The 27,312-nt window shown below is 44.2% G+C and overlaps 1 protein-coding gene across 1 annotated transcript in view; it reads left to right on the forward strand.

Moving 5' to 3' along the window:
- The first annotated feature begins 6,323 nt into the window (after positions 1-6,323).
- LOC135515698 (hepatocyte growth factor-like) overlaps positions 6,324-27,312 on the forward strand; it is a 40,724-nt gene continuing 19,735 nt past the window's right edge. The window contains exons 1-9 of the mRNA XM_064939381.1: positions 6,324-6,481; positions 10,680-10,833; positions 11,107-11,219; positions 11,825-11,939; positions 20,247-20,389; positions 21,023-21,143; positions 21,544-21,662; positions 25,462-25,627; positions 25,792-25,925. Of these exons, the coding sequence (XP_064795453.1) occupies positions 6,418-6,481; positions 10,680-10,833; positions 11,107-11,219; positions 11,825-11,939; positions 20,247-20,389; positions 21,023-21,143; positions 21,544-21,662; positions 25,462-25,627; positions 25,792-25,925 (1,129 nt within the window). The 5' untranslated portion in view covers positions 6,324-6,417. The remainder of the gene's footprint in view (positions 6,482-10,679; positions 10,834-11,106; positions 11,220-11,824; positions 11,940-20,246; positions 20,390-21,022; positions 21,144-21,543; positions 21,663-25,461; positions 25,628-25,791; positions 25,926-27,312) is intronic.

A 27,312-nucleotide genomic window follows, 5' to 3' on the forward strand; every position in this document is an offset into this window, starting at 1 on the left:
CCTCCGGCTCTCTCCCTTCCTCCTCTCCTCACCTCTCCTGTCCACACCTCTCTGCTTAGCTCAGCACTCCTGGGCACTGTGTGTGTTGGTGCATGTCAGAGAGTGAGGGGGAGATGAATAGAGAGAGAAAGGGAGTGAAAGAAAGCAGCAGGAAGGATATAGACAGTGTCGCCAGAAAGAGAAAGGAAGGAGGTGGAAAGGGAAGATGGGGGGCGAGAGAGAGAGAGAGAGATAGGGGAAAGATGTGGAGAGAATCGGAGCAACAGGTGAGTAGATGTGGGTAGAATGAGAGAAATATTGATGGAAGTTGTTTTCCAGCCAGGCAACCCACTGGGCACAGACGTCAGTTCAACGTCTAGGTGAAAACATTGTTATAATTATTTTCGGAACTCAACCATGGTCTCAACTTAGTATTGAGGGTAAGAATAGTAGAATAGACTAGATGCAATTTGCATCCACAGTGTTTTCCACAGTGTTCCTATGTCAGTCAACCACAGTCACTCAATTAGCCATGTCAGCTAACAATTTTTTGATTAGTTGTTAGCTGGCTAGACTATGTATAATTGTAGTAATCATGGCTGAATACCGATTGGGCATGCAGGGCATGTGCCCAGGGGCCCTGACCTCCAGGGGGGCCCATTGATTTTGTTAGTCTTTCTCACTCAGATATCATAATTTCATGGCATAAATTACTACAGAATGTGTAGAATGGCATGAAATTATCTGTAAAACTGCAACAACAAAAAAATATCTCTGCCTCATAAAAATACAGTTTTCTCTCCGCTCTATGGCAAAATGTGTAGAATTGCAGAAAACTGGCTTTAAAGGTTCAATGAAGCTGTTTTTTCTTATCTTAATATCAAATCATTTCTGGGTAACAGAATGTTTTCAATTCAAATGGTCAAAAAGAAACAAAAATTGCCCCATGGCCCTCAAACAAATCTCTCTTAGGGCACCCAAAAGGCTACAGTCTGCCCTGTCTCCATGTCTCATTTGACAGGTCCACTCATTATGTTGTATTGCATTTTAATGTTTTGAGCTTTTAGCCTCCCTCTCCGGGCCTAGAACACACGGACACTGTCACTGACTATGTCCTGATGAGGAGAGAGTGAGCCTAGGCAGTGGTAGGTGGGCCTATAGCAGGGAGAGCTTTGGCTCTGGGGCTGAGAGAGTTAGCTATGGGAGGGGAGGGAAGGACTGACTGATGGGGTTTTAATGGGGTGGTATATAACAGAACCCGATCTCGCGAGCTGGAAGGAGATCACACACATGGTCCCGGTCTAGCTCTTCCCGCCAAATGAACCGTAGTGTATCATAGCCAGGAGGCCGCATCTAACCGTGAGGTCATCCCAATAGGGAAATGGAGTGGGGAATGATGCTTTGTTTTCAGATGTTGATGTGATTCCAAAACCTGGCCCTAATTCCAATTTATGTGGAGTAGATAGCCTGCAGAAGTGGATACTGGAACATACTATTAGAGGTCGACCGACTAATCGGAAAGGACGATAAATTAGGGAAGATTTCAAGTTTTCATAACAATCGGTAATCTGTATTTTTGGACATAGATTGTGTCCGATTTCTTTTTATTTATTTAATTCGTTTTTGTAACCTTCCGGTTACTAGTCCAATGCTCTAACCACCTGCCTTACATTGCACTCCACGAGGAGACTGCGTGGCAGGCTGACTACCTGTTACTCGAGGGCAGCAAGAAGCCAAGGTAAGTTGCTTAACTTATCTTATCAAAAACAATCAATCTTAACATAATCACCAGTTAACTACACATGGTTGATGATATTACTAGTTTATCTAGCATGTCCTGCGTTGCATATAATCAATGCGGTGCCTGTTAATTTCTCATCGAATCACAGCCTACTTTGCCAAACGGGTGATGATTTAACAAGCGCATTCGCGAAAAAGCACTGTCGTAGCACCAATGTGTACCCAACCATAATCATCAATGCCTTTCTTTAAAATCAATACACAGGTATATATTTTTAAACCTGTATATTTAGTTAATATTGCCTGCAAACATGAATTTCTTTTAACTTGGGAATTGTGTCACTTCTCTTGCTTTCCGTTCAAGCAGTCAGGGTATATGCAGCAGTTTGGGCCGCCTGGCTCGTTGCGAACTGTGTGAAGTCCATTTATTCCCAACAAAGACCATAATTAATTTGCCAAAATTGTACATCATTATGTCATAACATTGAAGGTTGTACAATGTAACAGCAATATTTAGACTTAGGGATGCCACCCGTTAGATAAAATACGGAACGGTTCCGTATTTCACTGAAAGAATAAACATCTTGTTTTTGAAATGAGCGTTTCTGGATTTGACCATATTAATGACCAAAGGCTCGTATTTCTGTGTGTTATTATGTTATAATTAAGTCTATGATTTGATATTTGATAGAGCAGTCTTACTGAGCGATGGTAGGCAGCAGCAGGCTTGCAAGTATTCATTCAAACAGCACTTTCGTGCGTTTGCCAGCAGCTCTTTGCTATGCTTCAAGCCTATCAACTCCCGAGATTAGGCTCGTGTAACCGATGTGAAATGGCTAGCTAGTTAGCGGGGTGCGCGCTAATAGCGTTTCAATCGGTGACGTCACTCACTCTGAGACCTTGAAGTAGTTGTTCCCCTTTTTTGGAGCGATGGGTAACGATGCTTCGAGGGTGGCTGTGGTCGATGTGTTCCTGGTTTGAGCCCAGGTAGAGGCGAGGAGAGGGACGGAAGCTATACTGTTACACTGGCAATACACTGGTCTATAAGAACATCCAATTAGTTAAAGGTATATGAAATACAAATGGTATTGAGAGAAATAGTGCTATAATTCCTATAATAACTACAACCTAAAACGTCTTAGCTGGGAATATTGAAGACTCATGTTAAAAGGAACCAGCAGCTTTCATATGTTCTCATGTTCTGAGAAAGGAACTTAAACGTTAGCTTTTTTAAATGGCACATATTGCGCTTTTACTTTCTTCTCCAACACTTTGTTTTTGCATTATTTAGACCAAATTGAACATGTTTCATTATTTATTTGAGGCTAAATTGATTTTATTGACTTATTATATTAAGTTAAAATAAGTGTTCATTCAGTATTGTTGTAATTGTCATTATTACAAATACATTTAAAAAATCGGCCGATTAACCAGTATCAACTTTTTTGGTCCTCCAATAATCAGTATCGGCGTTGAAAAATCATAATCGTTCGACCTCTACATACTATAGTAATGATAGACCTAAAGTGTTTCAAATGTGTTTTGGGAAAATGTTGCTCTGACAGCAGGCTGAGTGAAAGAAGAGTTTGACGTGCAAGCTCACCTGCCTCCACCCATAATGAGATGTCGGTCAACATCACCGGTCTTCTTGCCATCGCCGCTCCATCTTTCATTTTTCCATTTGTTTTGTCTTGTTTACCACACATCTGGTTTACATCTCCTCATGATTACTATGTGTATTTAGCCCTCTGTTCCCTCCATGTCTGTGTGGGGTTTATTGTCTAGGTTGGCATGCTTTTGGCTGGGTTGCGCCGGGTTTTATTTGTACCCGTGATTTGTGGCAGCCGGTACTTTGTACTTGGTTGTTGTACTTTGTGCTGCCTCACTTGTTCCTTGGGCATTTGTTTTTGTGACACGGTTGAGTTCTGTTCTTTCAATTGCCTCAGTAAAGTACCTCTTTGTTCACTCATTCTCTGCTCTCCTGTGCCTGACTTCCATGCACCAGCTACACCCACCGTATGACAAATATCTTATGCTTCACGGCATTGTGGCTGAACCACGACACTATCAACATACAGCTGGCTGGTTATACACTGTACCGGATAGAACAGTGGTGTCTGGTAAGACAAGGGGCGGCGGACTATGTATTTTTGTAAATAACAGCTGGTGCACGGTATCTAAGAAAGTCTCAAGCTATTGCTCGCCTGAGGTAGACGCTTTCGCTGACAACTGGCAAGTGTCTTCACTGACATTTTCAACCTCTCCCTGTCCCGGGCTGTAATACCAACATGTTTTAAGCAGACCACCATAGTGCCTGTGCCCAAGAACACTAAGGTAACCTGCCTAAATGACTACCGACCCGTAGCACTCACGTTTGTAGCCATGAAGTGCTTTGAAAGGCTGGTCATGGCTCACATCAACACAATCATCCCAGAAACTCTAGACCCACTCCAGAAACCCTAGACCCACTCCAATGATGCAATCTCTATTGCACTCCACACTGCCCTTTCCCACCTGGACAAAAGGAACACCTATGTGAGAATGCTATTAATTGACTACAACTCAGCGTTCAACACCATAGAGCCCTCAAAGCTCATCAATAAACTAAGGACCCTGGGACTAAACATCTCCCTCTGCAACTGGATCCTGGACTTCCTGACGGGCCGCCCCCAGGTGGTGAGGGTAGGTAACAACACATTCACCACGCTGATCCTCAACACAGGGGCCCCTCAGGGATGTGTTCAGTCTCCTCCTGTACTCCCGGTTCAGTCATGACTGCACGGTCAGGCATGTTGGGGCGGCAGGTAGCCTAGTGGTGAGAGCGTTGGGCCGGTAACCAAAAAGTTGTTAGATCGAATTCCCGGTAAAAATCTATCATCCTACCCCTGAACAAGGCAGTTAACCCACTGTTCATAGGCCATTATTGTAAATAAGAATGTGTTCTTATGTGACACATATTAATGCCAAAAAGACATGCAAAACAGGCTAAACTGGCAGGGCTAAACAGGTGGGGCTCTGCCCCACTTGCCCTGACTGAGGGGTTTGCCAGTACCTCTCTCCTTCTCTCTCTAGAGCTCTTTCTCTCTCTAGAGCTCTTTCTTACGGGCTGCCCATTAATGGTCGAAGTATTGATAAAAGAAGGCACCCCCCTCCACGGGTTTGTTTTGTGTCCAAAACTCAGGAACACTTACTGGTTAAACAAAATGCCCGGCTGGCTGGTACCTAAAAATGGGAAGTTTTCCAGCCCTTGTTTGCTCCCCTCCCACTCGCTCGCCACACCAAGAGTAAAACGCCTCACTGTAAGACTGTAGATCCTGTCACTGTCACCCAAAAGGCTCCCGATGGGATGCCGCCATGAAACCCGAAAGGCAGCCTGAAGCTACTGTCTATGATGTGGGTCTGGGACCGAAATAACTGGCATTGCATTTTATTACTGTCCCAGAAATCTGATGGCAAGCCATTGCTTTGGGGGCAGCGTTCCAAGTTAAAGGTGGCCTGCCTCCAACATTCCTGTGTTCTCAACTTCTCAGTTCTTACTATGTTCAGTTTTTTTTGTATTTTGGAGCATTTCTGCTGATTATTTTAGTACATGCTGCGATTTAGAATGTAAGCAAATAAACGAAATTATTATTTTCCCCCACTCATATTTTGTCTAAAATATTGCTTTAGCTTGGACATATATAAATATATATATTTGTCTCGTGGCATCTGTGGCATTTGCTGCAATATTATCCAGTAGGCCTATATTTTGTTTCTCTCGTTTTTGAATTATCACTCATCTATACCATTCATGAGCCAACCCTATGAGCAGACTTTAAAAAACGTAGAAAAGAGGTTAAATACTTTGAAAATACATATTTCAACCAATTTTGCTCACTGGGTACATTCATTTAACACAAGCTATAGCCAACTACTTTATGGAACTTGCATTCCACAAATTCTCAATTCCATTTTGGGGGAGATAACTGAATCCATGTGTTCAGGAATTTATAAAAATGAGTTACCTAGGCTAATCCCCATGCGTTTATGTGCAAGGCGGTTTTTTGTGCATTTTGCCAGCATTTAGGTCATTAGGGGCTTAATCAATGCGCTGCATAAAGTTTCTACATGCATGTGCAAATCATCCCAGTTTCTTCTGCAACTTCAGCCAAAGTCGGAAGGGGGGGCCTACATCTTATCAAGGGGGAGGATCAAGCCTAGTTCTCAAACATTTTTTCATATTTTATCATCAACCCAGTCCCTTGCTGAAGCATTGGACCCGGACACGTTCTGACCAGCTGTATTCAAATGTGCCAAATGAAACCAAAATGCATAAACTTCTACATATTAGCTCTCAGTCTATTACAAGGGAAATTACATGTATCCGTTTTGGTATCACCCCCAGCTGCTTAAGATAAACAAATTGACAAACGTACTTTGCGTGAGCCTGTGGAAACTGGCTGAAGAAGGGACGAGAGTGCGGTTAAAGTGCTGGTTAATTGCCGCACAGCTGGGGGAGGGGAACCGGTTTGATAAAGCGGACTGGGGGTTGAACCAGGGACGGCTTCTTTCCAGTAAAGGGGGCATCGCTGGCTGCACTGTGGGCTCTTCCTGTTAATCCCAGATCGGACCATATAAACAGGTATAACGCGGAGAGGACGTTCAATCAATCCACGCCGCAAACCTTGGATTAGGATAATACACTCTACTCCATCAAAAATGAAGGCAGATATCATCTGGATTTACAAACTTTTCTTGTGTGTTGTGCTCGCTGTGAATTCAGGTAAATGATACTAGGCAATATGACCTAACGGTAAACTATGTATAGCCTACATAACCCGTCATTGATATTCGGTTTAGTGGCTGTGCGTATAGGCTATATCATTTTCATAGGCGTGAAAGGGAACGAGTTCTCTAAATATATCACACAGATCCGAAGACTTGTAAATGAAATGGATTGAAGTGTAGCACTTCCATGGACCAATCATTTATAACCTACGTTTAACTGGCCTGCACACTTTTACTTTTGCGCAGAAATATTGCATATGCCATGAAGACTAAAATGTTTATTTGTGTTGGTAGCCTAAACGTAAAACATTATTAAATTAGTGGTTGATACATTGATACGCTGCAACATCTATCAAAATCCACAGTGGTGATCAATGGCCTGAATTATTTCGAGGAATTTGATAATGGTTGATATTGTATGGTTGATTGGAATGATATTGAGGTGGCCATGTCTTTAGTTTGTCCCTATGAGTGCATTAGCTGGTTGGTGCGGCAGGGAATGTGCGTTGCGCTTTGGCATGTAGGCGAAGGTAACACGATGATGCTGCTTAGTAGAGAGAATCATTTGTGAAACACTGATTTTTGGATATTCTCAGTTTCAAAGATTTTCTTTAAAAAAAGAGGCATATGTTGAATTTAACAGATTCTCGGTTTCAAAGATTTTGTTTTTAAAAAGAGGCCTATATCAGTGTTAGGCTATATTCATGAATTGGGCCGAGTGGTTCAATTGACTCGTAAGAAAAGGTGCATGTCAGTGAGAAATTACTTTGTTTTCACTGTCATAAATACCAAATGTATGTAGGCCATCTGCGTAAAGGTAACTATAGTACACATCATAGATCCTCTGCGCTGCAGTCATGTTTTTGAAGTGCGTCTGCTGGCGATATAACTGCTTTGTCATTAACATGTTTTATAAGTCAAGTTCATTAATGTAATAGGCCCTTTACTGTCCCTGGAACGATAAATGCATAGCTACTGAAATAATTTCGTGCAGTTATCCACGCAACTGATATGTTGATATAATCAAGCTATATTGAAAACACCTAAATAGACCTATAACTAACTGCTCAGGGAAAATTACAAATGAACTTCATTTTAATTCCTGAGCTCAGTCAAGGTAAATTAAATTGCTCTGGTTAAACCCAGTGGATGTTGTGCGCATGCGTCCTGCGTGTGCGCGCAGAGGTGAGCTGCGCTATAGCCACATCTGGACGCAGAGCCGAGTTCCATTAACTCCCTCGCAAATGTTCACTTACACAGATTGAATGCGTATGCAAATTCGATAACGAGACGCACCTTTAACCGGTTCCTTTGCTGTTTAAACAGGAGATGCGTTTTATTGGATACAGGTCCTCTCCACTTTGGAAAAAGGAACGGTACCAGTCTTCCCACATTGGCATGTTTAACGTTAATGCCAAGATAGTGGACTAAAACCTAACCCGCTAATACCAAACCGAAGTTTGTCTTTTGTCATCACTCCCCCAAAAACTCGGATTATATCTGACCAACGTTGGTCAATTTAAAAAACGAATACGCCTAAATCTGATATTGCGTCGGTGAGATAACGGAATGTCTATTTGGCTCTGTCTGAGGGAGAGGAAGAGTCTGAGTGAAGTGTATTTGCGAGGCGTGAGGAGGGTTGCATGTTAGAACAACAGCGTGATGAGTCCCAGATCTAGTACTAATGCCGCCCAGGCATTGTGTCCTCCCAGAAACCATTCCGACCACGGAGAGTCTCACAGACAGCACAGTGAGCTGCAGAGTACAGACACAACGAATTGTCTCTGATGTGGTCGCATTAACATGTTTCTTACATTCAAAACTCCTAAGCACTTTTCAATTGAGAATTTTTCACTCTGGTCACAAATGATGAAGGAAAGACTGCACCACTAAAGTATATGCTCTTTAAATACTTTATTTATGGATTTTCAATGAGGAGAACTCTGAGAGACCATGTGATAACAAGTTTAATATCTTCAGTCCTATAAACCCCTTCACACCAAAAGTATGTCTAGTTGTAACTTCTCACATGTTCAATTGAGGTCCCTGTAGCTTTCTTATGTGTAACGTAATATCTGCCAGGAGACACGAACAACCCTTAAAAGTCTAAGCCGTTGGGGAGGTCTACTAAGCTGACATATGGAATTGTTTTAAGATGGTCATACCATGGATCATTTAGCTATTTGATTTACAGTTTCAGGACCCCTGTAGGTATCAACAACATATATTCAAATATTTAATTTGGCCTCTACTACTACAGCCCATAGAAACACATTGAATAACACATTCATAAATGGCAAAACCAACAGTCAAATAATACAAACAATGATGGTTCATTGGTTCTTGACCTATAAACAGCTGACTTCACTGTTTTAACATTTAATGGTGGGGCAGCTCTGGGCTTCATACACATTGATTGAGGGAAGCGGAGTTAGTGTTGCGCGTGTGTATGTGTGTGTGTGTGTGTGTGTGAGATTGATAGCCGAGATTCTGTGTGTGCATGTCTGTCTGTCTACTCTCTTTCTGTTCACCGTCTGTCTGTTCCATCGGTTTGTTCCATCTCTGTCTGTCTCACAGGAAGCAGTCTCTGTCATCTGTCTCAGAGTGCAGGAAGCAGTCGTTACAGAAGTATCATCTCTGTCCTATATCAGAGTGCAGGAAGCAGTTGTTACAGAAGTATCATCTCCTGTCTCAGAGTGCAGGAAGCAGTCAGAGTATCATCTCTGGTCTCAGAAGGGAGCAGTCGTTACAGAAGTATCATCTCTGTCCTGTCTCAGAGTGCAGGAAGCAGTCGTTACAGAAGTATAATCTCTGTCCTGTCTGCAGGAAGCAGTCGTTACAGAGTGCAGGAAGCAGTCGTTACAGAAGTATCATCTCTGTCCTGTCTCAGAGTGCAGGAAGCAGTCCTGTCTCAGAGTGCAGAAGTATCATCTCTGTCCTGTCTCAGAGTGCAGGAAGCAGTCGTTACAGAAGTATCATCTCTGTCCTGTCTCAGAGTGCAGGAAGCAGTCGTTACAGAAGTATCATCTCTGTCCTGTCTCAGAGTGCAGGAAGCAGTCGTTACAGAAGTATAATCTCTGTCCTGTCTCAGAGTGCAGGAAGCAGTCGTTACAGAAGTATATCATCTCTGTCCTGTCTCAGAGTGCAGGGAGCAGTCGTTACAGATCATCTCTGTCCTGTCTCAGAGTGCAGGAAGCAGTCGTTACAGAAGTATCATCTCTGTCCTGTCTCAGAGTGCAGGAAGCAGTCGTTACAGAAGTATCATCTCTGTCCTGTCTCAGAGTGCAGGAAGCAGTCGTTACAGAAGTATCATCTCTGTCCTGTCTCAGAGTGCAGGAAGCAGTCGTTACAGAAGTATCATCTCTGTCCTGTCTCAGAGTGCAGGGAGCAGTCGTTACAGAAGTATCATCTCTGTCCTGTCTCAGAGTGTAGGAAGCAGTCGTTACAGAAGTATCATCTCTGTCCTGTCTCAGAGTGCAGGAAGCAGTAGTTACAGAAGTATCATCTCTGTCCTGTCTCAGAGTGCAGGAAGCAGTCGTTACAGAAGTATCATCTCTGTCCTGTCTCAGAGTGCAGGAAGCAGTCGTTACAGAAGTATCATCTCTGTCCTGTCTCAGAGTGCAGGAAGCAGTCGTTACAGAAGTATCATCTCTGTCTTGTCTCAGAGTGCAGGGAGCAGTCGTTACAGAGTGCAGGGAGCAGTCATCATCAGTCGTTGTCCTGTCTCAGAGTGCAGGGAGCAGTCGTTACAGAAGTATCATCTCTGTCCTGTCTCAGAGTGCAGGGTAGTCGTTACAGAAGTATCATCTCTGTCCTGTCTCAGAGTGTTACAGAGTATCATCTCTGTCCTGTCTCAGAGTGCAGGAAGCAGTCGTTACAGAAGTATCATCTCTGTCCTGTCTCAGAGTGCAGGAAGCAGTCGTTACAGAAGTATCATCTCTGTCCTGTCTCAGAGTGCAGGAAGCAGTCGTTACAGAAGTATCATCTCTGTCCTGTCTCAGAGTGCAGGAAGCAGTCGTTACAGAAGTATCATCTCTGTCCTGTCTCAGAGTGCAGGAAGCAGTCGTTACAGAAGTATCATCTCTGTCCTGTCTCAGAGTGCAGGAAGCAGTCGTTACAGAAGTATCATCTCTGTCCTGTCTCAGAGTGCAGGAAGCAGTCGTTACAGAAGTATCATCTCTGTCCTGTCTCAGAGTGCAGGAAGCAGTTGTTACAGCAGTACCAGAAGAGTGAGGACACCAGGCTGCTGTGTCCAGATTGCCCCCAGCCCTCCATGGTCAAGAACAGCCGCTCGCTGGAGCACTGTGCTCGCAAGTGCAGCAAGAACAAGAAAACCTTCACCTGCAGGTGCATCTCACACAAACAAAAAAGATGGTCATAGAGACAGATGCATGCAAAATTCACAACTGTTTCACACACGTCACTCACTCACTCACTCACTCACTCACTCACTCACTCACTCACTCACTCACTCACTCACTCACTCACTCACTGTTTCTCCATCTTTCTCTCTCTCCAGTGACCTACATTTTCCCTCTTTCCCCTCCTCCCTTCATACAGCCTTCATATTTCTTATCACCCAGTGCTCATCTCTCAACTACTTCCTGTCTGTTCTTACAGGGCATTCTACTTTGACCATCAAAACAGGAAATGCCACTTGCTTCCCTTTGACCGCTTCATGGACAGTGCTCACAGGGAACACAGGGTGAACTTCGACCTTTATGAGAAAAAAGGTAAATATAACTGTTGACTTGAGCTCAAACATTACATTTTAGCCTTACACTGTCGCTTTTCCCCCTCCAAAGCCTCGTAAAATGTTGTCTTGGAAAAAACGCTGGATAACCGTTAATGTTGACTTAGTGAGATCTGCCTCAAACATGGCATTATACACTCTCTCTTTTCTCCGAAACGTTCTGAAATGTCAGTGGAAAGTTTATAGACGTTTATAGCAATGCAGATAGGTTGTTTGTCTAGAGTGATGGTTCTTGTGGTGTGACGGATCCTTCGAGCTTGAGTTTCTAAGGTTTAAGAGCTCTCTGTCTGTTGACACAACAACTGCCTTCCCGCTCTAGTTATGTAACTCCAGTGGCCAGAGATGTGCACACAAACATGCAGTGAACCAACCAGAGCAATAACAACATGGCCGCTGTTTACAGTTTGGACCCAAGGGATTGTTTAAGCTGTGGAGTCTCGCGCTTGAGAATTGACGAAACGCCCCAAAGTGACATTTAATTAACTTTAGGGAGCTATATCTTCCATGCAAATAATGACAGTGTTTTGCTAACTCTGACATGAATGTTTGTGTCTCTGTCTTTCTCTCTCGTCTTGGCATTTTTAGATTATGTGAGGGAGTGTATCATCGGTTCCGGGGTGAACTACAAAGGCAGGAGGGCGGTAACCAAGGCCAAGATTCCCTGTCAGTCATGGACTGAATCCTTCCCTCACGAACACACGTAATTTTCTCTATTTTGAACAAATTTTTAAATGTTATTTTTCTGTGGGATATGCAGATTTGTCAGTCTGTGGTATTTCTAAGGCTTCATTAGAGTGTTGGGCCTTGTAGGCTAAAGTGAGATTGTTGGGTGACATACTCAGATGGTTAATGAGTTGAGCTCCTTCTGAGTAAAACTCTTTGAGACAGAATGTCTCCCCCTCTTCTCACATCAGTGAATGGAAGAGCCAAACACTTATACATCACTTAAACACTGTAGTGTTATGACACACACACACCCACACACACACACACACACACACACACACACACACACACACACACACACACACACACACACACAACACACACATCCTACCCCCCCTGGACCTATCCCGTCTTACATCGCTCTAGTTAAACAAAAAACAAATTGTCAGAGAGGGAGGGAGGGTTGTCAGAAAGGAAAGAGGAAAGGTCATCAAGTACAGTAGGTACAGCAGGAAAAGCTCTCAGGTTAAGCTAAGCGAGACCAGTGAATATCTAATGATGGTTTGGAGCCAGGTTCTTGTTAGCACTGCTCGTTAGCCACAAGACATTTTAACAGCAATGTTTGGGGTCGGAGAGGAAGGAGAGAGGAGATAATGGAGATGAAGTTAAAGAAGAGTGGAGAGGGAGGGAGGGAGTGAACAAAAGAGAGAAAGCAGGCAGGGAAAGAGGGAGAGATAGAGAAACAGATGGAGAGAGATGGATAGAGAGAGAAAAAGAAAGAAACATAAGGAAGGAGAGAGAGTGAAGGGAGAGAGAGAGTAGAAGAGAGTGTAGAGAGAGAGAGAGTAGAGAGAGAAAGAAAGAAAGAGAATGTAGAGAGAGAGTAGAGAGAGAGAGAGTAGAGAGAGAGAGAGAGAGAGAGAAAGAAAGTGTAGAGAGAGAGAAGAGAGAGTAAAGAGATAAAGAGAGTGCAGAGAGAGTAGAGATGTATAGACTGAGGTAATGTTCTATGTGCACTCCAGCTGAGCTCACTAAGCCACAGACATGAGAAAAATGCAAGCCTCAGACCCAGATGAAAATACAGGGCCCACTCTCACCTCCCCCAGGACACCTTGACTCTCCCCCTCCGCCCCCTCCTCCCCTCCCCCTTGATCAGCTGGTGGATTATTCATGCAAACTGTCTGACTGATTGAATGAATCACATATGCACAGACAGAGAGATGGATATGCACACAGACCCCAGCACAAATGGACAGATGTACAGACCTCTAAATATTCCTGCGTTTGATATACAGCCGAGTTCAGCGACCTTTTCTGACGAGTAACCGAATGCATGTAGCACCCTCCAGTTGAACCACAACACAAGTTTGTTCCCCTCTCCTTAAGGGCTGAGAGTTGCAGCTGGTTAGCGGGAGACTGTCCCGGTGTGGGAGAATTACACATAATGAAGCAGGCATCATTTGGGTTTCATGTAACTATTATTGGAATGCTTGACTGATCACTGATTGCAGGTGTGACTTTTCAGGGCTTACATCTGCTGTCTGACGTTAGGACATGGATTATAATATCACTAAAGGAGTACTTTGAAGTTGGTATAGTAGCTTGTTAGGTAAAGGTTGTGTAGTCAGTTGTATTAAAGTGTATTTGGAGATTGCTCTATTGCAGGGTACTCAAGTCAGGTATAAATCAGTCCCTGATTAGAGGGGAATCACACACCTGGTGTGTCAGGTATAAATCAGTCCCTGATTAGAGGGGAATCACACACCTGGTGTCCCAGGTATAAATCAGTCGCTGATTAGAGGGGAATCACACACCTGGTGTCCCAGGTATAAATCAGTTGCGGATTAGAGGGGAATCACACACCTGGTGTCCCAGGTATAAATCAGTTGCGGATTAGAGGGGAATCACACACCTGGTGTCCCAGGTATAAATCAGTCGCTGATTAGAGGATAATCACACACCTGGTGTCCCAGGTATAAATCAGTCGCTGATTAGAGGGGAATCACACACCTGGTGTGTCAGGTATAAATCAGTCGCGGATTAGAGGGGAATCACACACCTGGTGTCCCAGGTATAAATCAGTAACTGATTAGAGGGGAATCACACACCTGGTGTGTCAGGTATAAATCAGTCCCTGATTAGAGGGGAATCACACACCTGGTGTGTCAGGTATAAATCAGTCCCTGATTAGAGGAGAATCACACACCTGGTGTGTCAGGTATAAATCAGTCCCTGATTAGAGGAGAATCATGGTGTCCCAATAATTCAGTCCCTGATTAGAGGGGAACAAAAAAATAGGTCCAGAGTTGAATTTGAGGGCTGTTTTTATCTGGTTCCAGAGTTCTTCATTGTAACATTTTGAACTTGTTGTATAATTTCCCGCTGGATCATAATGCTGTCATTTCAGCATGCAGTTTTCCAGTTTCCAGTTTACTGGGGCTAAATCTAAATACAAGCTGGTGTGTTTATCCTTGTCCAGAGAGAGAGATGGGGAGAGAGAGACACACACACACACAGAGAAAGAGAGAGAGAGAGAGACACACACAGAGATAGAGTGAGAGGCACAGAGAGAGAGAAAGAAACATGAGAGACCCAGAGGGAGACACAGTGAGAGAGACACAGTGAGAGAGACACAGTGAGAGAGACACAGTGAGAGACACACAGTGAGAGACACACAGTGAGAGAGACACGGTGATGGATGTGGTGAAAAAGAGGGAAAGGTCCAAATAGAGAGTCAGACCTATGTGCATAGTGTCTGCCTGCAACACCATAGGGACCCCTCCTCGACAAGGAGATGAATAGTTGGCTAACATCTGTTAGCCCAACATCATTAATTTCTTTCCTCCTCTTTACTGTATATACAGACAGACAGACAGGCAGGCAGTAAATCTTACTGGCTCCTCTCTCTCCTCATGTGGAGCTGGGGGTGCAGCTCACCAGATAAAGTGAAATCCTGTATTATTTTAATGACATTCTGATAGACTTTTATGACGTTAAGGGAACGTGTTGATATGTTAATAAGTAGGACTCAACTCATTATGTTTTTGGCTGTTGGCAGGCAGTCGGTCAGGTCCAAGTTGAAGTCTGGCCCTGTCCAAAATAAGCTCCTCGATCCTTGGTACTACATGTGGATGCAACTTAATGGTATAGGTGCAAGTAATATGGGCAGATCTACACTTGTGTCTAGGGGACTTCTGGGCTTGTGGTTGTCTCTGGACTGGGCATTAGACTACCACGTGGATGGAAGGGTTTTGGTTCATAGCAGACTGGACTCCCACTATTTCACTGAAGACTCTCTCGTGGTCTAAGTTAGATCTCTGCATTTCCTCTGGCAATGGGATGAGTGATGTTGTGCATTAGTGGAGTTCTATGGAGGTCGGAGGGCACAGGGGGGAGTACCGAGCCGGCTCTCCCCCTAGAATGGGCCCTGGCATTGGGGTTGAGCCGAGCTGCTGATAGGAAGGCGTTGGGGTTGAGCCGAGCTGCTGATAGGAAGGCCCCTCTGGTTTTCTTTCTATTCATTTTTTTATTCTCCATCTCTCTTTCCATGTCTCAGCATCTCTTCTGTTGTTCTCTTTCCATGTCTCAGCATCTCTTCTGTTGTTCTCTTTCCATGTCTCAGCATCTCTTCTGTTGTTCTCTTTTCATGTCTCAGCATCTCTTCTCAGCATCTCAGCATCTCTTCTGTTGCACTTTTTCCATGTTTCTCTTTCCATGTCTCAGCATCTCTTCTGTTGTTCTCTTTCCATGTCTCAGCATCTCTTCTGTTGCTCTCTTTCCATTTTCCATCTCTTCTGTCTCAGCAGCATCTCTTCTGTTGTTCTCTTTCCATGTCTCAGCATCTCCTCTGTTGCTCTCTTTCCACTCTTTCTGTTGTTCTCTTTCCATGTCTCAGCATCTCTTCTGTTCTTCTCTTTCCATGTCTCAGCATCTCCTCTGTTGCTCTCTTTCCATGTCTCAGCATCTCTTCTGTTCTTCATGTCTCAGCACTCTTCTGTTGTTCTCTTTCCACGTCTCAGCATCTCTTCTGTTGTTCTCTTTCCATGTCTCAGCATCTCTTCTGTTGTTCTCTTTTCATGTCTCAGCATCTCTTCTGTTGCTCTCTTTCCACGTCTCAGCATCTCTTCTGTTGTTCTCTTTCCATGTCTCAACATCTCTTCTGTTGTTCTCTTTCCATGTCTCAGCATCTCTTCTGTTGTTCTCTTTCCATGTCTCAGCATCTCTTCTGTTGTTCTCTTTCCATGTCTCAGCATCTCTTCTGTTGTTCTCTTTCCATGTCTCAGCATCTCTTCTGTTGTTCTCTTTCCATGTCTCAGCATCTCTTCTGTTGTTCTCTTTCCACGTTCAGCATCTCTTCTGTTGTTCTCATGTCTCAACATCTCTTCTGTTGTTCTCTTTCCATGTCTCAGCATCCCTTCTTCTTTCCACGTTGCATCTCTTCTTTGTTCCATGTCTCAGCATCTCTTCTGTTGTTCTCTTTCCATGTCTCAGCATCTCTTCTGTTGCTCTCTTTCCATGTCTCAGCATCTCTTCTGTTGTTCTCTTTTCACGTCTCAGCATCTCTTCTGTTGCTCTCTTTGTTGTTCTCATGTCTCAGCATCTCTTCTGTTGTTCTCTTTCCATGTCTCAGCATCTCTTCTGTTGTTCTCTTTCCATGTCTCAGCATCTCTTCTGTTGTTCTCTTTCCATGTCTCAGCATCTCTTCTGTTGTTCTCTTTCCATGTCTCAGCATCTCTTCTGTTGTTCTCTTTCCATGTCTCAGCATCTCTTCTGTTGTTCTCTTTTCATGTCTCAGCATCTCTTCTGTTGTTCTCATTCCATGTCTCAGCATCTCTTCTGTTGCTCTTTTTCCATGTCTCAGCATCTCTTCTGTTGTTCTCTTTCCACGTCTCAGCATCTCTTCTGTTGTTCTCTTTCCATGTCTCAGCATCTCTTCTGTTGTTCTCTTTCCAGCATCTCTTCTGTCTCAGCTCAGCACCTCTTCTGTTGTTCTCTTTCCATGTCTCAGCATCTCTCTTCTGTTGTCTCTTCTTTGCTCCATGCATCTCTTCTGTTGTTCTCTTTCCAGCAGCATCTCTTCTGTTGTTCTCTTTCCATGTCTCAGCATCTCTTCTGTTGTTCTTTTCTTCTCAGCATCTCTTCTGTCTCAGCAGCATCTCTTCTGTTGCTCTCTTTCCATGTCTCAGCATCTCTTCTGTTGTTCTCTTTCCATGTCTCAGCATCTCTTCTGTTGTTCTCTTTCCATGTCTCAGCATCTCTTCTGTTGTTCTCTTTCCATGTCTCAGCACATCTTCTGTTGTTCTCTTTCCATGTCTCAGCACATCTTCTGTTGTTCTCTTTCCATGTCTCAGCACATCTTCTGTTGTTCTCTTTCCATGTCTCAGCATCTCTTCTGTTGTTCTCTTTCCATGTCTCAGCACCTCTTCTGTTGTTCTCTTTCCGCGTCTCAGCATCTCTTCTGTTGTATCTCTTTCCACGTCTCAGCATCTCTTCTGTTGTTCTCTTTTCAGCATCTCTTTTTTTGTATTTTTATTTCTCCATCATCAAATCAAATGTATTTATATAGCCCTTCGTACATCAGCTGATATCTCAAAGTGCTGTACAGAAACCCAGCCTAAAACCCCAAACAGCAAGCAATGCAGGTGTTGGGGCACGTTGGCTAGGAAAAACTCCCTAGAAAGGCCAAAACCTAGGAAGAAACCTAGAGAGGAACCAGGCTATGTGGGGTTGCCAGTCCTCTTCTGGCTGTGCCGGGTGGAGATTATAACAGAACATGGCCAAGATGTTCAAATGTTCATAAATGACCAGCATGGTCAAATAATAGGTCTGGGACAGGTAGCACATCCGGGGGACAGGTCAGGATTCCATAGCTGCAGGCAAAACAGTTGAAACTGGAGCAGCAGCACGGCCAGGTGGACTGGGGACAGCAAGGAGTCATCATGCCAGGTAGTCCTTAGGCATGGTCCTACGGCTCAGGTCCTCCGAGAGAGAGAAAGAAAGAGAGAATGAGAGAATTAGAGAGAGCATACTTAAATTCACACAGGACACCGGATAAGACAGGAGAAGTACTCCAGATATAACAAACTGACCCTAGTCCCCCGACACATAAAATACTGCAGCATAAATAATGGAGGCTGAGACAGGAGGGGTCAGAATACACTGTGGCCCCATCCGATGATACCCCCAGACAGGGCCAAACAGGAAGGATATAACACCACCCACTCTGCCAAAGCACAGCCCCCACACCACTAGAGGGATATCTTTAACCACCAACTTACCATCCTGAGACAAGGCCGAGTATAGCCTCATCTGTTTCACTCTCTTTCTCTCCCTCCATTATCCATTTGTTTCTCTATATTTTTTTCTCTCTTTCTCTCGCTCTCTCTCTCTCTCTCTCTCTCTCTCTCTCTCTCTCTCCTTTCCCCTCTCTGTCAGTTGGTGGGAAGGCAGGGGCTGTGGTAGGGCGGAATACGGAGGTTTTTAAAAGCCAGCTTTTCAGAAGATGAATATTACAGTGTCCATTTATCTGGCATGGCCCCATTGTTACAGGCTATATGCTTCACATGGTGATTTTACTCCCAAAAGGTGTGTGTTCATGTGTGTCTCCCCTGACCCTTCCGCTGAACTAATGTACACTGCTCAAAAAAATAAAGGGAACACTTAAACAACACAATGTATCTCCAAGTCAAGAAGGTTTGCTGTATCTGTCAGCGTAGTGTCCAGAGCATGGAGGCGCTACCAGGAGACAGGCCAGTACATCAGGATACGTGGAGGAGGCCGTAGGAGGGCAACAACCCAGCAGCAGGACCGCTACCTCCGCCTTTGTGCAAGGAGGAGCAGGAGGAGCACTGCCAGAGCCCTGCAAAATGACCTCCAGCAGGCCACAAATGTGCATGTAAAACAGACTCCATGAGGGTGGTATGAGGGCCCGACGTCCACAGGTGGGGGTTGTGCTTACAGCCCAACACCGTGCAAGACGTTTGGCATTTGCCAGAGAACACCAAGATTGGCAAATTCGCCACTGGCGCCCTGTGATCTTCACAGATGAAAGCAGGTTCACACTGAGCACATGTGACAGTCTGGAGACGCTGTGGAGAACGTTCTGCTGCCTGCAACATCCTCCAGCATGACCGGTTTGGCGGTGGGTCAGTCATGGTGTTGGGTGGCATTTCTTTGGGGGGGCCGCACAGCCCTCCATGTGCTCACCAGAGGTAGGCTGACTGCCATTAGGTACCGAGATGAGATACTCAGACCCCTTGTGAGACCATATGCTGGTGCGGTTGGCCCTGGGTCCCTTCTAATGCAAGACAATGCTAGACCTCATGTGGCTGGAGTGTGTCAACAGTTCCTGCAAGAGGAAGGCATTGATGCTATGGACTGGCCCGCTCGTTCCCCAGACCTGAATCCAATTGAGCACATCTGGGACATCATGTCTCGCGCCTGGGATGCTTTAGTCCAGGTCTGGGAGGAGATTCCTCAGGAGACCGTCCGCCACCTCATCAGGAGCATGCCCTGGCGTTGTAGGGAGGTCATACAGGCACATGGAAGCCACACACACTACTGAGCCTCATTTTGACTTGTTTTAAGGACATTACATCAAAGTTGAATCAGCCTGTAGTGTGGTTTTCCACTTTAATTTTGAGTGGGACTCCAAATCCAGACCTCCGTGGGTTGATACATTTGATTTCCATTTATCATTTTTGTATTTTGTTGTCAGCACATTCAACTATGTAAAGAAAAAGTATTTAATAAGAATATTTCATTCATTCAGATCTAGGATGTGTTATTTTAGTGTTCCCTTTATTTTTGTTGAGCACTGTACAATGCAGAAGAAATAGATTGTTTAAATTTGCGAAGTTGGCGAAAACAAGAAATGCTGTTTCTGATTCGTAGTTGTGTGGTGAAATCCATGTTGTGAGACTCTGTGCATGTGGAGCAGTAACTGGCTGATTTACAGGTCAGACTGGAAGCATTTACTAGTAGATTAGCCTGAGGGCATGGAATGAATGTGAAGGGGGATGTACTAGAAGATAGTATTTTCCATTTTCTATACATTTTTATTACACTTTGTCTATATTACTATGGTCAAAGATAATGTAGCGATGTAGCTAAGTTAGCATGTTGCGACTCTACCAACTGTCTATGTTTTTGGCTCAGTTTTTAGCGTGCTAGCCCCCAATTCACATCAATATCTAAGAGAAACCTACAGAAATCCCATCTTAAAAAATGAAGTTCTACAACTTTATGAGTCCTAAAACAGCAACTCCTATCGTGCTTGTCACCCACATTTGGTCATTCCCACTTTATGCTTAGTAGTGTTTTTCTCCACACTTTCCCACAGCTTCCAGCCGGCGAGACTAGGCAAGAAGGACCTGAACGGGAACTTCTGCCGTAACCCCAAGAACGAGAGCAGTGGGCCCTGGTGTTTCACTACAGACCCAGAGGTCAGGCACCAAGAGTGTGGCCTGCCTCAGTGCTCCCAAGGTAACACCTCAACCAGCAGAGTCCAATTACACGTTGGGGCCAGTTTCCCAGACACAGGTTAAGCCTAGTGCTGGATTTAAGAGCACTTTCAATTGAGATTATCTTTAGTCTAGGACTAGGCTTAATCTGTGCTTGGAAAAATTGCCCTTTGGTTTGCCCAACATGGACATATTTGAAATGTCAATGATATGTCATTTACTGGAGTGAAGCTGATTTGTTGTCGAAAAGCAGCCATGTTTTTGGAAGTTTTTTTCAACTGAACTCTGCTTGCTAATAGTGTACCACTACAGTCTGATAACAACCCTCTGTTATCCCGATAACAACCTAGAAAAACATATCTTGTGCTCTTATAGCCGAACAAGAATGTTGTTATTGACGCACCAGGGAATACCAATTCACTACCATGTCAAGAAATGTTTAGTATGCTAGTATCTTAGTTCTCATTGAATATTGTACAAAGATTGAGAGATAAGCATGTTGCTGACATTATTCAAGTGATCAACTTTACAATAAGATAAAAGTCAGACTGTTATTTAGTCATCTTTAATCGTGTTTCCCTTTTTAATATAGTGTCAAAAATATGTTCTATGCCATTGTGGGAAGGTTGTGGTAACGTTGTTTTTGCGTTTGCAGTGGAGTGTATGAGGTGTAACGGGGAAGACTACAAAGGGCCGATGGATCACACAGAGAGTGGGAAGGAGTGTCAGAGATGGGATTCCTCCAAGCCCCACAGACACCCCTACCAACCTAAAAAGTGAGTAAGGAAACGCATAGCCTTATGTATTTATAGCACAATAAGTTATGGCTAAACGTTACTTACTTTTAAATGAATTACTCCTTTTTATTACTTAAATTATGACTCATTACTCAAACGTAAATGGTTTGTGATCTTTGGATTATCCCACTGCTGTTAGTTAGTCAACCTTCTGTATGCAGTGAATGTGGTGAAGGTCTGTGGATGAATGTATACCCAGACCAACCACACTGCAGTCCCTCATCAAGTTCTACACACACACACACACACACACACACACCCTACACACACACCCTACACAGCTGCACAAACGCTCCCTCTATCCTAATACACAGGAGATGAACCCATGTAGCATAACTCTCTCTGTCTCTTTCATATTTTTGCCCGTCTTTCTTCACAGGTACCCTGATAAAGGGCTGAATGACAACTACTGTCGGAATCCGGACAACCGTTTGCGTCCGTGGTGTTACACCATGGACCCACAAACACCCTGGGAGTACTGCAACATCAGTGTGTGTGGTGAGTGTGTGCACTTTCTACTGTCTTCCTCTTTATCCCAAATAGTGCAAACTGTCTAATGATACTGGTATGGCATACCAACGCTGAGAGTGTGGAAGGACAGACATGTTAGATAATCAGTCTGGTTTTGTGGTCTCAGCATATTGTTCTGTTGGGTTCTGTTGTGTTCTGTTGGGTTGTGTTGAGGTGGGTTGGGTTGTGTTGGGTCGAGGTGGAGCAGGAAGCACTCACAAAGTAAAGAAGAATAGTGGATGGTACACATTTTCACTCGTCCGGATCCTCATTAATGCGATGTCACAGCTCCCTCTATGAGAGAGTGGCCCCCTGTCCCTCCCAATACTTTACCATTCTCTCACACACATTCCCTATTCCCTTACAATAAACTGTATATGCCCATACAACTTCACTAAACAAACCATAATCTCCCCATTAGTCCTTCCTTACAGTGGAATAGAATACGAGACTCCCACAGAATTCAATAGAACTCTTCAATATTTCGATGTATTTATCTGTATGGGGATTCTACTGTGGTTAGAAACCTCTTTTGTGAGGGCAACCACTGTGATTGAAGTGGTGGTTTTAGGGAGGGCCGAGTTGTGGTTTTGAGAGTGACAAAGTTTTTTTTGGTAGAGGGGCCACAATGGTGGTTTGGGGGGATAACGAGATAAGTATAGGAGCCTTCCAAAGGAGACAGGGAGAGGCTTTGTTTGGGATATTTAGTGTTTCATGTGTCTCTAAGCTAAAAGCTATTTACTTCAGTGTGAGGACAAGTGGGCTGTATTTGTCAACTGCAGGGGAGGGAGAGTTTGACGGTTTAAAACGCTTAATTCAGACCACTCAAACACAACAAAGCATTATACAAACTTTTATTGGTCAAATCCTAACTTCCACTTCAAATTTTTACTGAGTCTGGGTTTACACAGGCAGCTAAATTCTGATCTTTTCCCACTAATTGGTATTTTCACCAGTCAGATCAGCTCCTTTTGCCAATAATTGGGCAAATGATCACAATTGGGTTGCTTGTGTAAACTCATCCTTAGTCATGCATTGATGTCAATGGAAGACTAACCAGAAATGTCACTTTAAGTGGAAATTATTATTCACCCTTATGAAATATATTAACTGTAGGGGAGTAGCCAAAATGGCTCAATAGCTACTGACACAGATAGTTCCAATAGATTGGGAGGCATTGGGAGTAATGTTCATCATCATCATTATCAACAGAACACACAGGCGCCACAGTTGTAACACCATGGATGTTGAAACCATAACAGATTGTCAGAAGTGTTGTAGAAAGCAAGGTCCACTGAAACCCTGGCACTACAACTGAGGACTTGACTAGATGGGGGATGAGAGGGCGTGCTAGTATGTTGGGGGGTTGGCTGTTTGTGTGTGTGCCTGCATACTTGCATGTGCGTGATATGACATCCTCTGTGTGTGTGTGTGTGTGTGTGTGTGTGTGTGTGTGTGTGTGTGTGTGTGTGTGTGTGTGTGTGTGTGTGTGTGTGTGTGATAGAGGATAGAAACCACTTTTAGACAGTTTGATATTCTTCATCCAAAGGGATGTTCAACACTGACCTTGAGCCCACGGCCCCGCCCGGCTGAGGGCCGTGATTTACAACCGGGGAGTAAAAAATAATTTGTCCAGATGGATTCTGTGCTGCCTAACCTGTAGATAACAAAGGTGACCCGACGTTAGATGCCGGCATGCATTACATCAAGCCGAAAGAACATCCTCCTTCTGTCCTCCTCTCCAAACATTCCCTTCCTTTTTTTACTGTTCGCGGCTCATTTCTCAAACAGTATAGAAGCACAAATCCCACAATTCCGGAGGGGTTGCAGAAATTCCGACAAATCCGTCCCTGTACACTGTAACATGAAAAAGCGGAGTTCAGAGATTTTTCGGGATCGTTTTTTGGAGGCCAGAGGGCCAGGAAGCCTTGTTAAGCAGGCTGAATGCAGGGTTGTTTGGCTTGGCGGTGAGTACCACATCCATCAGCCCTTCGTTACAGTAACCCACCCTTACAGTCACACATGTAAGAGGCCAAGCTACCCAAGCAACAGGGATCTAGCTAGGCTCAACCCATACATGCATGTTCCTCCTGCCAAAACCTGGTATGGTACACTGTACACCATGAAGGAGGCCAGTACAGTATAGGATAGAGGGGATTCGCAGATGCTAGATAGTAGATATTCCCTTTTTGTAGCCTTTTGTAGAGCTTTGAGAGCTATGTTTGAAAAGTACTTAAGTATTTTAGTACTTAACGGAGAAAGATATTAGATACCCACACTAAACCTGTCTAAACTCTCCCAAAAATCTGTTGGATATCAGAAACTCAGATTTTCAGATCCCCTTCATCTGTTTTTATAACCACTTTGTCCTGACACTCAGATATGTGATATCCAATACCCTATAACCTACCCTGGCTGTCCAGTCTGTTTGTGCAATTAGCCTAGTACTCTATGTGTTCGTTTATTGAATGGCATAACAGAGATAGAAGAGTTGGCTACAGCCCATTCCCATTAGTCTCATAATGTCAGTCTGTGGTCTGTTGTAGTGTTGATTTTGGTATGTCACGTGGTGGGGCACCACTGTTTTGGATAAATAGACAGATTATAGACCATACAGTACTACAGATGTAGGCTGTTAATTTGATCACTCTTATTTTACTTATGTAAATCACAAACCTCTGCATTTTCCTGCACCGTGGAAAATGCAGAGGTTTGTCATTTACATAAGTTCAATGAAATCTTGCACACACAGTATATTAACAGTATTGCACTTTTCATTAATTTTTTTTAGGGAACGTTTACCCAGTTAATAGCCTAACCACCTATCAAGCAACATTATGGACTAAACAGGATTATTTTGCTTAGATAATGCTGCTCAAATTAAGATCCAACATCTGTACTGACTGTTTATGATCATTTGTCTCTAGGCGAAACATGACCCATTCTCTGAGATTCATCTTTCTTTTCCCTCTCTCCCTCTTTTCTTTATCCCTCCTTCCTGCCTCTCTCCCTCCTGCCATCTTTGTCTGGTTTCTCTCTCTCTCTCCCTGCTGCCTTCTCTGTCTGGTTTCTCTCTCTCCCTCCTGTCTTCTCTGTCTGGTGTCTCTCTCTCGCTCCTGTCTTCTCTGTCTGGTTTCTCCATCTCTCTCCCTCCTGTCTTCTCTGTCTGGTCTCTCTCTCCCTCCTGCCTTCTCTGTCTGGTCTCTCTCTCTCTCCCTCCTGCCTTCTCTGTCTGGTCTCTCTCTCTCTCCCTCCTGCCTTCTCTGTCTGGTTTCTCTCTCTCCCTCCTGCCTTCTCTGTCTGGTTTCTCTCTCTCCCTCCTGCCTTCTCTGTCTGGTTTCTCTCTCTCCCTCCTGTCTTCTGTCTGGTGTCTCTCTCTCCCTCCTGTCTTCTGTCTGGTGTCTCTCTCTCCCTCCTGTCTTCTCTGTCTGGTTTCTCCGTCTCTCTCTCCCTCCTGTCTTCTCTGTCTGGTTTCTCCATCTCTCTCCCTCCTGTCTTCTCTGTCTGGTTTCTCCGTCTCTCTCTCCCTCCTGCCTTCTCTGTCTGGTCTCTCTCTCCCTCATGACTTCTTTGTCTGGTTTCTCTCTCTCTCTCCCTGCTGCCTTCTGTCTGGTTTCTCCCCTGTCAACCTCTTTACATTCTTCTTTCTGTCTATCATCTTATCTATCGCTTATCTCTCATCCTAAATCCTCTTTCTCTCTCTCTCTTGTCCCTATACCCACCCCACTCTCTCTGTTTTCATCTCTCTCTCTCAACTTCCTTCTTCTTCTCCCCCTCTCTGTCTCAGACCCAGGTAATGACTCTGATGTGGATGCTACGTCGTCGTGTTTCAGGGAGCAGGGACAGAGTTACCACGGTACTGTGAGTGTCACCCCATCGGGCATCACTTGTCAACGCTGGGACTCCCAGTTCCCCCATAACCACACCTACAGCCCGCAGAACTACAAGTGCAAGTGAGTGATGTCATTCAATACCCACTTGGGTTTTCTTTTGTGTCTGTCACTGGTACAAGAAATGTAGGGAAACGGACACATACAGTCATATTATTACGTACAGTATGTCCACGTGGGAAGCAGCTATTTAACCGGTGTGTACGTATCTCTCTCTTACATCACAGAGACCTGAGAGAGAACTACTGTCGGAACCCAGATGGTGCAGAGATCCCATGGTGCTTCACTACAGATCCTAACCAGAGACTAGCCTTCTGCACCCATATACCCCGGTGTGAGACAGAGAACATCGACACAGAAGGTGAGACACAGTTTTGTTTACCACATGCTCCTCCAACCAGGCACCGAAAGACTTTGATGGAAGGACTATTGTGTTGAGCATGCCAATTATTGATTCTACTGAGACACAACACCACACAGCAGACTGGCCCCATGCAATACATTAGAACCATCACCACCTTTATTCACTTCGTACACCCAGAATTACATGTTGTGTTATGCTTCTCCCACAGTAAACAGACTGAATAGACATCAACATTTACATTAATAATAATATTGAATTTACAAAAATCCACATGCAGTATGTACACATTAACCAGCAACAAATGTATATACATTTGAAGTCGGAAGTTTACATACACCTCAGCCAAATACATTTAAACTCAGTTTTTCACAATTCCTGACATTTTGCCTTCCACAAGCTTCCCACAATAAGTTGGGTGAATTTTGGCCCACTCCTCCTGACAGAGCTGGTGTAACTGAGGCCTCCTTGCTCGCAAACGCTTTTTCAGTTCTGCCCACAAATTTTCTATAGGTTTGAGGTCAGGGCTTTGTGATGGCCATTCCAATACCTTGACTTTGTTGTCCTTAAGCCATTTTGCCACAACTTTGGAAGTATTTTTGGGGTCATTGTCCATTTGGAAGACCCATTTGCGACCAAGCTTTAACTTCCTGACTGATGTCTTGAGATGTTGCTTCAAAATATCCACATAATTATCCTCCCTCATGATGCCTCCTGCAGCAAAGCACCACCACAACATGATGCTGCCACCCCCGTGCTTCACGGTTCGGATGGTGTTCTTCGGCTTGCAAGTCTCCCCCTTTTTCCTCTAAACATAACGATGGTCATTATGGCCAAACAGTTCTATTTTGTTTCATCAGAACAGAGTACATTTCTCCAAAAAGTATGATCTTTGTCCCCATGTGCAGTTGCAAACTGTAGTCTGACTTTTTTATGGCGGTTTTGGAGCAGTGGCTTCTTCCTTGCTGAGCGGCCTTTCAGGTTATGTCGATAGGTACAAAAGGATCTATATCCACAGTGAAACGAGTTCTATGTTTCCTCCAGCATCTTCACAAGGTCCTTTGCTGTTGTTCTGGGATTGATTTCACCTTTCGTACCAAAGTACGTTCATCTCTAGGAGACAGAATGCGTCTCCTTCCTGAGCGGTATGACGGCTGCTTGGTCTCATGATGTTTATACTTGTGTACCATTGTTTGTACAGATGAACGTGGTACATTCAGGCATTTGGAAATTGCTCCCAAGGGATCAACCAGACCAGACTACATTTTGTTTCTGCGGTCTTGGCTGATTTCTTTTGTTTTTCCATTATGTCAAGCAAAGAGGCACTGAGTTTGAAGGTAGGCCTTGAAATATATCCACAGGTACACCTCCAATTGACTCAAAATTA

The sequence above is a fragment of the Oncorhynchus masou genome, chromosome 27, assembly GCF_036934945.1.
Source record: "Oncorhynchus masou masou isolate Uvic2021 chromosome 27, UVic_Omas_1.1, whole genome shotgun sequence".
NCBI classification, from domain to species: Eukaryota; Metazoa; Chordata; class Actinopteri; order Salmoniformes; family Salmonidae; genus Oncorhynchus; species Oncorhynchus masou.